The sequence below is a fragment of the Stereum hirsutum genome (assembly GCF_000264905.1).
Source record: "Stereum hirsutum FP-91666 SS1 unplaced genomic scaffold STEHIscaffold_17, whole genome shotgun sequence".
Lineage (NCBI taxonomy): Eukaryota > Fungi > Basidiomycota > Agaricomycetes > Russulales > Stereaceae > Stereum > Stereum hirsutum.
The window spans coordinates 67,052-81,162 of record NW_006763147.1 but is presented as its reverse complement, the minus strand read 5'-3'; the positions used below and the strand labels follow the sequence as shown (position 1 = coordinate 81,162).

Here is a 14,111-nt window from a genome sequence, read left to right as displayed (position 1 = left end):
CCGTTCAGCAACTCAGGCTCTTCTCTGAATGGAGACGAGGATATGGGGCTGAAAGAGTCTTCTAGAAACACTTCTGGCACGACTTTGCCGCTCTTCGGGCCCTACTCTCAGGCCGGAAATCGCTATCGTTCGTCTCATATAGGTCGCTTTCCACCTTCGTGTATGCTTCCCCCGGGAAATTACCGTTAGCTCTGGGTCTTCCTTGATTGCTCAATACTTGCCGCTTGTCTTGTTCGCCACGCACGGGCGCCACATCGACACAAATCTAACCAGCCGCCGGCCCGCCACGTGTGCTGTCACAGCCGAATCCTGCCTGAAGACCGGGCTTCCCTTTCTTTCTCTTGTCCACCGTCTCCGTCTCCTCTATCGCCTGCCTGTGCTTGTCTCTCTGCTCGGCCGTCTCTTTTGCATACCGTCCTCAGGAATTGGTTGTCGGCACGATGGTTCAACTCGCGTAGACTCGGGCACGTATGGTCTTTGTGCTCAAATTGCGACGGACTTGGCCCGTCCGACTTCTGTTTTCTCTGCTTGCCGTGAGGGTATGCCGAGCTGCACGACCTCCACGGATAAGTTGTTCGCGGGGTACGTCGGAAGACATGCTACAGGATATCTTAGTCGTGTCTACTGGAAACTATCCATGCCGATATGCCACTCTCTGTTTGTCTGTGCCGCTCTTGCATTTGTTCGAGACTGCATGTATTCACCAGTGCGTCTCTATATCTCTATCCGCTCACGCATCGTTCCTGATTTCATGGTTATCTGGTTGCCAGAATCACATATGGTAGGTACACTGATTCACCCTGGCTCCGTCGATGCTCTCAGCTTCATACAAACTATGATATCTGTACTGCTCGGCTCTCAGACATGGTCACAGTATTGGTTCGATCCGGTCACGGTTGGTCCGCACCAGCACAAACGGCCATATGCTCGATGATTCCCTTTCACTGTGCTATCTACTTTCCCTGCGTTGAAGCCAGAGAGGACTTTTGCGAAGGGGCCCTATGTGGCGCCATGTGGGCCAATTTTTGCGTCCGTTGGGCAGGTGACGTCAGCGCGGCATTCCGACCATGACTCGACTCGGCTCATCAAAATCCTCTCTCCTCCGTATCCTCATCTCGTCCAGCGCCTGTCGATTCCATCGTACTCTCTGCACAGCGCTTCAACATGCCCGACAACGTTATCACGCTCTACGATATCCCTGGAAATGCCACGAAGGACAAGGCATGGGTTCCAAACACTTGGAAGACGAGGTAAGCATTCTCTCAGTCTTGGTAAACCCCTATCATCTTTATCAGTCCTCTCCCACGATTTTCAACACACATTTGGGCAGGTTCTCTCTGAACTACAAACGCATACCCTACAAAGTAGAATGGGTCGAATATCCGGACATTAAAGCGCTTTGCGAGCGCCTCGGCGCCCCTCCCTCCGAATATAAACTGAAGGACGGCAAGAAGGACCCTCTGTACACCGTCCCGTTCATATACGACCCCAAGACCCAAACCTATGTCTCCGAATCCTGCCACATCGCGCAATACCTCGACTCTACCTACCCCGACACGCCTAAACTGTTTCCGGAGGGTCCTCTCAACGGAGCGGCCGCGCTGAACCTGTTCGAGGACGTATGGAAGGAGAAATTCATCACACCCGTTCGGCCGTTGATGATGCTGAAAATCCACAATCAGCTCAATCCCGCGTCCCAGACATATTTCCGCGAGACGCGAGAGAAAGCTTGGGGGAAGAAACTCGAGGAGTTGATGCCGGAAGATAAAGAGAAGCAGGAGATGTGGGCCGTGGTGAAAGCTGGGCTAGCGAAGATCGACGGGTATATGAATTGGAATGGGACGACGACGACGTTTTGGATGGGCGATGTGCGGTCTTACGCGGATTTCGTGATGGCGGCATGGTTGATCTGGGTGCAGAGGATTTATAGGAAGGGAAGCCCGGAGTGGACGGAATTGGCTTCGTGGCATGGAGGGAGATGGAATAAGCTTGTGAGCGAGTGTGAGGCTTGGGAGTATGCAGATGAGTTGGAGAACCACAATCCGAAGGCATCTGCGTTGTTGCAGTGAGTGTGCTTGCCGTCAGGACGGTATAGCGGTGGTGGAGTTGAAGTGACATGCACCGAGGCATTCTTGAACGTGAGGCGGTCGGTGTTCTACTCTTTTTCCTCTTGCCTACGTTCTCTAATATACGAAATTCTGTTGCAGGTGCGATCCGGACCATTCTCCGTCACTCTCTGTCTAGAAACCCAATCCAACTCGAGCACGATCCCAGACGATAATCATCTCCATCTCCCGTTCTACCGCTTGAGCGGCACTGAAGTCTAGAAACCAATCTCCGTGTACATTTGTAATTGACCCATATCAACGTTACTGTTCCTGCGTTAACGCGCTTTGTCGTCGACTTTTCCTGTCCGTCCATCCCCTTCTTGCTGCCAGGCCCTCGCACGTCTGAGCGTAATGCTAGATAACACGTCGGTGACCGAAACGCACCGCTCTGGGCATGACCAATCCATCGGCTTTTACTGAATCACGAGTCGCAGGGTTTTCATCACTTCGCAAGTAGGAATAGACTTGCTCTCACAGAAGCGTTTTTCGGAGCCGTCACGCTACGGCATAGACTGACCAAGAAACAGTGCGTATTTATCATCATCTCATCGGACCTGGTGTGCTCTCAATTGATACCCCGATGCGTGCCGGCGAATGCTCCTCTCCCAGACAATGGGTTCGGGTCACCTACCGGTTCGCGAACTTGGAGAGGAAGTCACTATTCTCCGACTCGAGCAGCGCTCATGGACGAGAGAATAACCTGCCGTTAGTAACCTCAAAGTACTAAATAGAAATAAAATATCAGTTGTACCCTCACGCGGGTCGGCAACGATGATCAGAGAAACAGTAGAGGAGGGCCACAAGGCTTTTGCACAACGCCACAAAGACGCCTTATTCGTACGCAACCCCGGAGAGTGCCGTAAGGAACGATTTTCTGCTGTGTAGACGACGGTAGTAGCCTTTCTCTCGCACATGTTCTTGCGTTCAGACGCATCTGTGTGAACCTCTTTGCGTGGAAGATGAGGGACAGGGTCGACGCGCGAAGCATCGCGCCGAATATACATACCATGTACGTCCTCTCAAGGTTATACGCCGACTTGACCGGACTTAAACGGCTTACATTGGTGAACAACATCCCTCTTTTCAGTAGATCACGGTATCCCATTGTTCGATCGACCCAGACGCGTTTCGGACGCTCGTTGTGGCTTCGAAAGTATAAACATCTCCGAATGTAGAGCTAACGTGTTGGTCTCTCAAGTTCCGTGTCCCATAGTCCTGGCTCTTCGCCGATATTCATCGCACATTCCCTCTTGCTCACGCATATGAAGGCGCAAGAAAAGCAGGATTTCTGCGTAATATGACGCCTGAACTCTACCGAGGCTGAGGCGGCTGCATGGGGCTGAGTCCCTTCCGATAGAATATCGCTGAAATGTAGCCGCCTGCTCGCACGCATCGGATTTCCAAGTGGACGCAACGTCGGTCGATCGTTCTCGGAGTTTAGAACAGAGGTATATAAGTCTTTCGTGACAAGCATACACTTATCTTCCTCAGCATCATCTCGAGAGCTGCAGGTTCATCTACACTCGAACTACGATTAGGCTATGACGTCGAAACCACATTTCCTCATTCCCGATAAACTCCCCACGCCGCAAGCTCAGAACTGTCCTACCTTCAGACCGCCACCATTAGACGGCACCATTCTCGTTCCTGAACTATTCGGATGGAATGCAGAACATAATCCTGACCATCCTCTGTTCGTGTTTGCGGATGGACCACAAGGTGAGATGAGGACGATCAAATACCCAGAAGCGTTTAGGATCATCAAGAGAGCTGCGAAGATAGTGAAGGCGCATTGTGGGCGGTATGAGAATGGGTCTGAAGGAAAGGGGAAAACCCAGACAGGACCTGTGCTTGGAATTTTGGCGAACGCTGGTACGTTTCTTCCGTGGTGCCCGGAACATCTTATCATCTTTCGCGTGGCGTGGTATCTGCAGCCCATATAGCTGAAATAGGGGCTGATCGTATATCATCGATATTTTTACTAACTTTTTGACGTTCGTCTTTGTCGCTTAATGGGGATTGCAGACACAATCACCTACTGGGCCACCATGGCCTCCATCATGTGCCTCGGCCTTGTGCCCTTTCCTATCTCACCTCGAAATTCCGCCATTGCCGTCGCCCATCTCGTCAAGAGCGTAGGCGTCACGCAGCTATTTGTCTCTTCTGATCCAGCCATGCAACGCCTCTATTCCGATGCACAACTCATCCTGAAAGATGACGGTATCGAGCTCGACTTGCTCCAGATGTTACAGTACGAACAGATCTCCGACGAAGGTGCAGGTGCAGCGAAGGTGGAAGAAATGGTGTTCCCCAAATTGGACCTGGAGAGAACGGTCTGTATCTATCATTCTTCTGGTAAGTCATGTTACATATGATCGTTTCTTGTTTCGTAGGAATCGCCCGATTTACATTTCTACACAGGGTCAACCTCCTTTCCCAAGCCAATCTATGTCAGGAACCGAACGTTCCTGCAATGGACTATGGCTCATGGCGAGTTTATCTTCTCACTTGAGATCTGACAAATAGACTGACCCGTGTGCCGAATATCTCAGCTTACGGTGAACGTGATTTGTGTGGTACCGTATTTGGTGTTCATACGGCGCCGCTTTTCCGTATGTATCCGCTCTTAGATCTTTTGCTTTGTCTTCGAATTTACGGTCTTGCTAAGACTCGATGGGTTCTGTCAATTTTATCTGGACGGTGCGCTGCTTGTCTTTGGCCTATAACATAAATCTCACTTAGCGGGTGGCTAACATAGGTCGTGACTGGTGTGGTCATGGCGTGTTTCAAACCGTCCTCGCCACCAATCATGCCAACGCCGGAGAATTACCTCGAAGGGATCATCAGGACGAAGAGCGAGATATTGTTCTGTGTTCCTTCGTTTGTCGAAGTGGGTCCTAATCTGACGTCATACGGCTATACTGCTATCAACTGACTTCTTCCTTACTCATGCAAGGCATGGATGCGCGATCCAGAAAATTATCCAGTCATCAAGAATTTGCGAGCTATTGTACGTGAGCGGTCTCCTACACTCGTCCACACACTGCGGAGTAAGATGGTCACTTATGCAACACTATTTTATTCTACGGCAGTTGTATTCGGGAGGTCCAATAGACAAGGCCATCGGAGACAAGGTCACAAGCATGGGCGTTGCTCTTTACCCATTTTATGGCGCGTACGTCCACACAATCTCGTTCTATGAGCTTTCGAGTTCATGATTTCTTACTGCTGTCTTATGCAGCACGGAAGTAGGGTGCATCAGCACGTCTATGCCTGCCGAAATGCCCAGCATAGATACTTGGCCATATTTCCATCTCTCGCGACAACTTACATACGAGCTACTTCCTCAAGAAGAAAGCGATGACTTGTTCGAAGTCTGCGTTATTGTACGTCCAGTCACCACCTTCCCCGCCTCCTTTCTATCTCAACGTTTCTCTCGCCGACGCTCGTGGAATGATTTCGTTGGTACTGATGGGAGATGTACGGCTTAGAGGACCGAATATTTCGAACCGAACACTACGAACACAACATCGAGCGACGGGAGGCCGATGTACAGGACTTCGGATTTACTGCAAAGGCATCCTACCGAACCGACACTGTACAGAGTCTATGGAAGGGCGGATGACCAGATTATGTTGTCTACCGGTGAGAAGGTGCGCAATCACTCCCTCAATGTCCTCTGTTCTCAACATCGCCTTACTCAACGGCGGCCACAAGACCAATCCTGGGCCATTAGGTGGGTTTATATTTCTACGACGTAACTCTCACGACTAATTGTGAGGTTTTTTCGCCCCTTTCTGTAGAGTCAATATTTGTGCAAGATCCCCATGTGGCGTCCGCTGTGATCTTTGGCAGGGGCCAGTTCCAAAATGGCGTCTTGATTGATCCAAAGCCTGAGTTCGCGTTTGACCCATCGGATGAAGCGAAGTTGGCGGATTTCAGAAACAAGATCTGGTAAGACATCTGACAATTGATTCTTGGAGGTTTTAAAACATATCATTGGTACAGGCCGACTGTCGAACAGCTGAACAACTTCGCACCTGCGCACTCTCGATTGTTCAAGGAGGTCGGCAAACTTCTACACCTACCTTTCCTTGAAGGAGTCGAAGTTGACTGATCTTGTTCGCCGTAGATGATTCTGGTTTCGAAACCGTCGAAGCCGTTTGAGCTCACTTCCAAGATGACCGCTCGTCGTCACGTTGTTATCAGGGCTTACGCAGATGAGATCGAAGCTTTGTATGAGACGATAAAGAACTCGACCCAAGAAGATATCCCAGCTCCTGATTCATGGAATTCCGAATCCACGAAGGACTTCGTAAGGAAGGTCGTGGAAAAGGTCATGAAGCTGCAACTGGCTGACACCGTCGATTTCTTCCTTGAAGGATGTGACAGGTATGCACCAACATTTACAAGTTTTACCGATTCGTCCTTCCCATACTAACTAATTTACGTTGTCGTGCTTAGTCTACAAGCAACATACATTCGCAATACCGTCATTCATGCGCTCAGAAAGTCGTCAAATGTCCTTACTGCTCACCTCCCCAACAACTTCGTATACTCTAATCCCACCATCACTTCACTCTCGTCGTTCATCCTCGCTTTCTTGGCTTCAGCTTCTGCCTCCCCCGATTCTATCAGCGAGGCCAAGGTATCCGCTATGCAATCACTGCTCGAAACCTACTCTTCCACTTTCCCCTCCCATTCGCCACAAGGGAAAGGAACTGCCGCCAGTATCGATGAGGTCGTCCTTCTCACCGGTACCACCGGTCGCCTCGGAGCACATCTGTTGGCGCAGTTGTTAGAGCGGAAGTCTGTCACTCGAGTGTACGCGCTAAATAGGACTGGAACGGGCAGTGTTGTGGGTAGACAGAGTGTTGTGGGTAGACAGAGGGCTGCGTTCGAGAGCTGGGGACTGGATGTAGAGTTGTTATGTGGCCACAAGGTCGTGCTCTTCGAAGCTGACTTCAGCAAAAAAGATCTTGGAGTGGGAGCAGACTTGTTCGGTGAGGTATGTCGCCAGCTCCCATCCTTTCGTGAGGGGTGTAGAAGCTTCGCTAAAGCAACTTGACGTACAGATGCGGGACTCTGTGACGAGCATTATCCATAATGGTAAGTACTTCCTTGGGCCTTATGTTCGAAATCTGACATCCTGGCAGCTTGGCGCGTTGATTTCAACCTCTCTCTGTCTTCGTTCGAACCGCTCGTTGCGGGAGTACGCCACTTGGTCGATCTTTCACTGAGTTCGCCCCGCCCATTGCCACCACCAATACTCTTCACCAGCTCGATATCGGTATTCCTTCGTACGTCGACCTGAATAGCCTACCTCAACTTGCCTTCTTGACCCCTTTTATAGATTCTACATTCTCACCCGTACCTGAGCTTCCTATCACCGATCCAAGGGTTGCCGTCGCGAATGGCTACAGCGAAAGTAAATGGGTGGCGGAAAGCATACTTCTACGAGCTGCGAAGGAAAGTGGCCTCAAGCCAAACGTTGTCCGCGTGGGCCAACTCTGCGGTGACAGCAAGACCGGTGGTTGGAATGAGAAAGAGTGGGTTCCCGTCACGTTGAAGGGTTCGCAAGTTCTCGGAGCTATACCCCACAGAGTTGAGGTACGCATCCCTACCTTCTGTGCCGTATTTTACTCAAGACCGACATATCACAGAACGTTTCCTTCGTCCCAGTCGACATTGCCGCCTCTGTTTTGTTGGACATGCTGGGCAGCGATGAACCCGTACTTCATCTCGTCCACCCGTACACAGTCTCCTGGGATGTTATCTCTCATACCGCTTCCGAAGCCCTCGCCGTACCGATCATTCCCTATAAAGAGTGGGTGTCCAAGCTCCGATCCGCAGCACAAGGGGCGAATGAAGAAGTAGCAAGACATAACCCTGCGATAAAGCTCCTTGAGTTCTTCGAGCAGGAGATGGGTGAGGTTAGCGATGGGATTATTTCAACGGACAAGGCCGTGCAGGTCTCGTCGACGTTGAAAGGTATCAAGAAGCTGGAAAGAAAGGACGTCGAGATGTGGATGGCGTATTGGAAGAAGGTTGGGTTATTACAATAGCGGTGATAACCGGTTCGTTGCATTTGTACATCGCTGGGACATTTGTCGGCAATACATGTACATTCCATCCACGTTATGAAGATATATACCTGTAGAATACATGAAGCAATTCGACGTTCCTGCGTACACAAGAGAGCCAAAAGACATTTCAGTCCTCAAAAGGCGGTTCCGGAGCGACATCCTCAGCCTCAAGATCTGCCTCGACCTGCTTCCGCTCCAACTCATCCAGTCTTAGCGCCTCAATCGTCTCTTCTGCCGCAGAGAACCTCACATTCTCCCGACTAATCTTCCCTCGCCATACCTCATCCTTCGACGCCATTTCCATGTCATTGACCAACACCCGACACGAGATCCTCCCGTTTCCCTGCTCGATCACGTACTTCACTTCCGTCTCAATACCCGTCTCTTTCTCTTGCTTCGCAGCCCACTCCGCCAACCTGGACACGGGATGCTTCACCTCCACATCGTCTCGTACGATCCTCTCCAATACTTCCCAGATTCCCAGCAGGCGAAGAACGTCACGGACAACGTCCCAGTTGCCCTTGCTGTCCAGGAAGATAGCTCCGATCAGACTCTCCACCATGTCGCTGAGGAATTTGGGTGCTTCGAGCCAGGTGAGTGCTGCCCAAGGGAATATGGGGTCTTCTAGTAAAGACCGCTCGATATGTTCTCCGCCATCTGTCTTCTCGAACCGCGCGAACGCATTACTCTGCAACTCGAGGACCTTCGAGTTGGAATGGAGAAGGCATTTCGAAAGGTATAGACGCTCCTGTTGCTGCTCTAGCTGGATCAAAAACGCGTTCCCTCGTCTGCGACTGTTCGGATTGTTGACCTTCGTTGGCATCTCGGTCGATATGAACGTCGATGCTCGTAAGCATATGAAGCCGAGGAAGTGGCCATTGACGACTGCGGTCTTCCGAAGGTGAAGCTCAGCGGGCTTATAGTCCTTTCCGGGAGCATGATAGAGGTAATCTGTGACGAGCATGTCGAGGACGGCATCGCCGAGGAACTCCATCCTCTCATACGAGATCGTGCCTAGGTCCGTTTGGTAGCTCGCATGCGTTAACGCTTCCACCAATAGTGCCTTCCTCTCGAACGTATATCCAAGGATGTTCTCGACGGCGGAAAGCTGGGTCGGAAAGAATTCGAGTTCAATGACGCGGGATAGCATGGGTTCGATACGGGCGGCAATGGGAAGCCATTCACATGAAAGACCAAGACCGAAGACTTTGATACATTCGACGGCGAGATCGAAGCTCCCATGGATATATGCCGCACCGATGAGAGCTTCAACAACATCGGCCAGGACCTTCGTCGATATCTCTCCTTGAGCTTTCGCCCTCTGCTTCTTCTTTGCCTCCGACGGTCCTTTCTGCGGCCGTTTGACCACAGTCGGGGCCATGTCCTCCGGGTCCTCAGCCTTCGCATCGGACGGAGGCTCGACCTTCGCCCCGCCGATATAGGTAGGCCTCCACTTTCGTGGAGCGAACATGTCACGAATGATGTATTTGAACAGCTTCTTCTCGTACGCAGCCTTCGCAAGTTGAGCGTTCGATACAGCGTGGTCTTTTCTCCTCGCAAGGTATCCTTCGTGCCAGAACGGGTACTCGCTGAGAAGGTTCAATGAGGTGACGAACTTGAGCACGGTGTCTCCGAGGGTCTCCAACCGCTGATAGTTCATACCCATCTGAGCGACCCCGGACGTTACGGCTGTGGTAAGAAGTTTCAACGGAATGGCGGAAAGTCGCGGTGAGCCCAAAAGGAGATCGTCTCGCATGGCACAAACAGTCATGGTAATGGAGAGATACCGGAGTATAGATGGCATCCAAAGGGCATACTGCGTCTCCACGAATGAGGTGAGCGCCACGGTCGAGAATTCGGGAAGCAGTAAGATGGAGCGTTGGCTAGCGGCGGCGGCGCCCTTCGAGTCTTCTGGGAGAGGGGCCAGGAAGTTGACCCTCGAGGGTAGAGCTTTCGCTACGATCAAAGGATACGTGATCTCCAGCTCTCCGCCCTCAGGAGCGTAGCGTAAAGTGAGCTCCTCCGCTTCTTCTTCGGTCACCCGCGACATTTTCCATCTCAGGAAACGATGGGCACGACCGTATTTGCGCATTTCGCCGACCATGCCGATATCGTGTGGGTAATCGTAGTGTTTACCAAACCAATCTGCGTGAGCGAGCAGGGGAAAATTGAAGCCATATGGCTTTGGTTCGCTCTCGCAAGTTGCGCGCCGTTGAGCCCAGAGTTGGGTTTTCCAGGCTGGAGCAGACGCGTCGGAAGGCAGGAAGAGGTAGGCGAATTTATCATCGTCAGCGTTCATGCGGTTCCCGTAAAGCGGAAGGAGAAACGTCTTGGTGAACTCCCGGGCTCGAACAATGTCAGAATCCAGTGGAAGAATGCGGGTATCGCTGGGTATAACACGAACGGGGAATAATGATCCATCATGGGTATACAAGAGCGGCATCTCGTCCTCCCTGAGAGTGCTAATTTTTGTCAAGGTGAACATTCTGAGCGTCGGCAAACCGTGAACGATGAGCTCTGCCGAGTACCAGCATGCGGGTTCTTGTCCAGGCTCCAGGTTCCAGGGATCGAGCTGCTTGGTGACTCGAGTGACTCCGTCTCGTTTATCGACCTCGGATAGCAACTTCTTCACTTCGTCCTCAAGTTCGGGCTCCAGGACACTCATCAGAGGTAGCAGGTGGTCGTTTAATAAACCTGCATCGTGGAGAGCCTTGTACGCCTCGAATGCGACGCGACGGCGGGCGTATGATTTTCGCCCGTGGATGACTGGAGTCGAGAAGACACGAAAACGACGGTCGAGGAGCTTCGGGAGAGTGACTGTGGCGCCGAAAGGACCGGCATATGGCAGGAGTGCGATTGGTTGGGCATGCCATTCGGAAGGGAATTCAGGCGGATTGATATCGTAAATAGGAGAATGAGATCCTAGACCGCCGCCGCCAGGAAGAATTGCACAGAAATGATTGAGATGAGTGATGGCCGAATCGAGGGTGATTTTTGCCCTACAAAAACGACCGTCAGTTGATGAACATAAAGTCAAAGGGGAGAATCGACTAACCCGGTTTTCTCGTTGTACAGGGGCTTGACGTATTCCTCGTTCCCGTCTTCTTCGTCTTCTTCTCCAGCCTCGTCCTCTTCCCGACGTTGTCGCTCCATATTATACATCCTCACCATCTCTTGCTCCAGATACTCCCACCCTTGGACATCCTTCGCATGCACAGAGGCGGTCGAAAACATGAGCACGAATGAGCTCCGCTGTCTCCTCGCCCGACCTCTACTCTGCGCCCAACTGACCATATTCATCGGCGGGTCCCAGCGAACGACGTTATTGCAAGCCTGGACGTCCAACCCCTCTTCGGCGACGGCAGTAGCAACGATGAGGTTCAGGTCCCCGACCTTGAAGTCTCGCAGCGTATCCTCGTTGGACTGCTTGAGCATGTTTCGAGTGATATCGAGGAAGGCCTTCCGAGCAGAATTCTCCGACATCCCTAGCAGCGCACCAGTACGAAATACGTCCTTTGTCTCCGGATGATTCTCCAAAATCTCCGAAAGCGCTATAACGGCGTCTCGACGGGTGACGAAAATGAGTCCATGGTACTCCTCATCGTAACTCTCGAAGACCTCCTTCTCGTGTAACAGCGTCTCAATCAGCTTTTTCACCTTGTCTGAGCTCCTCCGTACGATTTCCTCCGGATCGTAAGACACCGGTGTGGCCTGCACCCTCGATAACGCACCCATAAGGTACTGCTTCTCCCTATTATTCAAAGCGCCAGCGAACTCCGGAACTGGGCCCTTCATCGTGTCCCAGGCTTGTTCCAGCACCGTCTGAACGTACCAATCCGCCGCCCACGCTCCCAGATCCGAACAAATCTCATCGGCTGCCCTGAAGAAATCGCGCATCCCCTTGTGCGTGTACGAGTCTTGCCTGTTGATCGTTTTCGATAGTCTTTGGTCAGTGCGTGACCGATCGGGTCCCGGAGGCAAGCGTGCTAGTTCGGCCTGGAGACCGAGCACGTATGGGTCTTGGCGGATGTCCAGGGATTCAACGACACTCTGGAGCGAGACAACGCTAGCTGAAGGAGCTTCGCCGTAGCCCATCATGTATTCCGGTTCTTCGTATATGACATGTTTGAATTCGGGTCGATGGACGTGGGTCGCGAGTTCCGATCGGTTTGCAACTGGGGCACGTATGGTGCAGTCCAAGTTCGCTTCCAGTTTTCTGAAGAATATGGTTATCTCGGAGTAACTGTATATAAAGAAAATACGGCTTACAAGAACGCTCTCTCGATATCTCCACCAAAGACCGGACTCGCTGTCAGCCCTAGTACCCGCGGGCGTACGTTCCCATCCCCACGATCTACCTTCGGCAACTCGAAATAAAACTCTTGCATGATGCGGTTGTAGGGATGTTTGTCTGCCGCGTGGTGAGCCTCGTCGAAAACGACTAGGCTGATGTGCCGTCCCAGATGAATATAACCGTGACGAAGCGCATTGAGAAGGACATCATGGGTGGAGACGACGATGCGATGCGTGGCGAGGGTACGAGACCAGAGGTTGGGGTCTTTCCATTGGTCTGGTTCGAGCGCGCCGGATATCATGGCGACTGGCACATGGAGATGCGATTGGATGACGGAACGTTGTTGGTAGCATAGTGCGACTGTTGGAGTGAGGAACCAGCAGACCTGTAGCGCAAAGTCAATTCGCGCCACACATTCTTAGAGGGTGTAAGAGCACAGCGCCACACAATCGAAGGCAATCTAGACAGTCGGTTGAGACGTCGACATATCCCTCCAAGTCCAAAGACTGACAGATTTGGAGGACTAAGTCTATGTTCTTGTCCGATGTCCAACAAAGGCCCAGAAGGAAGAAAGCCATGTATCGGTGAGCCACACACCTTAGTTGTCTCCTTCTCAACCTCATGCCTCATCCTCAGCACTGCGATATGTGTCTTCCCAGCGCCCGTGTCCAAAGCAATGACAATATTATTGTTAAGACTCTCGTCCAACATCTCCTGTTGATACCCTCGTGTCTTCGGCAACTTCATCTCTGGAGAGGGTTCCGGCATTTCTGGTGGAGCACTAGATGTGTCGTTGGTTGTCGTCGCTGAAGTCGTCATCGTTGTGTCAGTAGTATGCCATTCGTCGACCGATCCCCATCCTGAGTCTGCCATACTGGTGATGAGATGATCTAGTGGTGATAGAGGTAAGAGAAAGAAAGGATGCGCCACATAAATACGCACCGTGATTCGTACCCCGACTGAGCTGCTGTGAAAATATCACAGGTTTAGCGCGCTAGAGGTGTACTTTTCTCGAGAAAGCGTTTAGAAACCATCGCTGAAAGACGCCTCCCAAAGGAAGAACTTTAACAATGGGATAATGTTTGCTATACAGGTCGGATGGAGTCCGATCAAACCAGAGTTTGCGCCAACCGTAATAGAGTACATTACGTTACTGCAGGGCCGAAACTCTAGTGAACTACATTTACGGCTTGGGTGGCGTAGACTTATCGTAGACGACTGTTTACTGTGGCGGTTGACTCTGCAAACGGAGGTTCTGAGTCTCGAAACAGTTCATTTTTGCTGATAGGATCGGGAAATACAGTCAAAACAACAGCCCAACAGTAGAAGAAATACAGAGGCGGTCAAAAAGGCGTCCCATGGCGATATACTTAAGTCGAACGAAGTACTTGTAGGAGAACGCGTAAGGAGATGTCACTAAAACATCTCTGTCATTCTCGCATATCCAGTTCCGCTCCATGTCCCGTCATAGGATGCAGTCTCGGAGAAGGGAGTGATCAGCTTGACCTGTCATAAAGAGCAAGTAGGTCAGGTCATCGAAACGCAACAGAAACACACACGATGAACTGACCCGGTTTGTATTCCGCCGGACAATCTCCGCCAAGATTTGTGAAACATCCTCAA

General features: G+C 51.5%; 3 protein-coding genes across 3 annotated transcripts; 2 read left to right on the top strand and 1 right to left on the bottom strand.

The window, feature by feature from the left end:
• Positions 1-1,164: 1,164 nt before the first annotated feature.
• STEHIDRAFT_161551 (uncharacterized protein) lies at positions 1,165-2,069 on the top strand (the record flags this gene model as incomplete). Its single annotated transcript, XM_007309141.1, has 2 exons — positions 1,165-1,250; positions 1,331-2,069. 2 exons carry the CDS (start codon positions 1,165-1,167, stop codon positions 2,067-2,069), a joined length of 825 nt encoding a protein of 274 aa, XP_007309203.1.
• A 1,580-nt stretch (positions 2,070-3,649) lies between these two features.
• STEHIDRAFT_171748 (acetyl-CoA synthetase-like protein) lies at positions 3,650-8,173 on the top strand (the record flags this gene model as incomplete). The annotated part of the gene is made up of 19 exons (XM_007309140.1): positions 3,650-3,980; positions 4,134-4,463; positions 4,530-4,598; positions 4,661-4,720; positions 4,777-4,808; positions 4,867-4,998; positions 5,065-5,118; positions 5,201-5,283; positions 5,350-5,494; positions 5,600-5,761; positions 5,826-5,844; positions 5,912-6,062; positions 6,117-6,174; positions 6,241-6,500; positions 6,573-7,116; positions 7,184-7,217; positions 7,265-7,408; positions 7,462-7,718; positions 7,772-8,173. The coding sequence occupies 19 exons, from the start codon at positions 3,650-3,652 to the stop codon at positions 8,171-8,173; spliced, it is 3,267 nt and encodes a 1,088-aa protein (XP_007309202.1).
• A 29-nt stretch (positions 8,174-8,202) lies between these two features.
• Positions 8,203-13,256, bottom strand: STEHIDRAFT_103751 (P-loop containing nucleoside triphosphate hydrolase protein; the record flags this gene model as incomplete). The annotated part of the gene is made up of 4 exons (XM_007309139.1): positions 8,203-11,193; positions 11,250-12,410; positions 12,464-12,873; positions 13,086-13,256. The coding sequence occupies 4 exons, from the start codon at positions 13,254-13,256 to the stop codon at positions 8,322-8,324; spliced, it is 4,614 nt and encodes a 1,537-aa protein (XP_007309201.1). The 3' UTR covers positions 8,203-8,321.
• Positions 13,257-14,111: the final 855 nt, after the last annotated feature.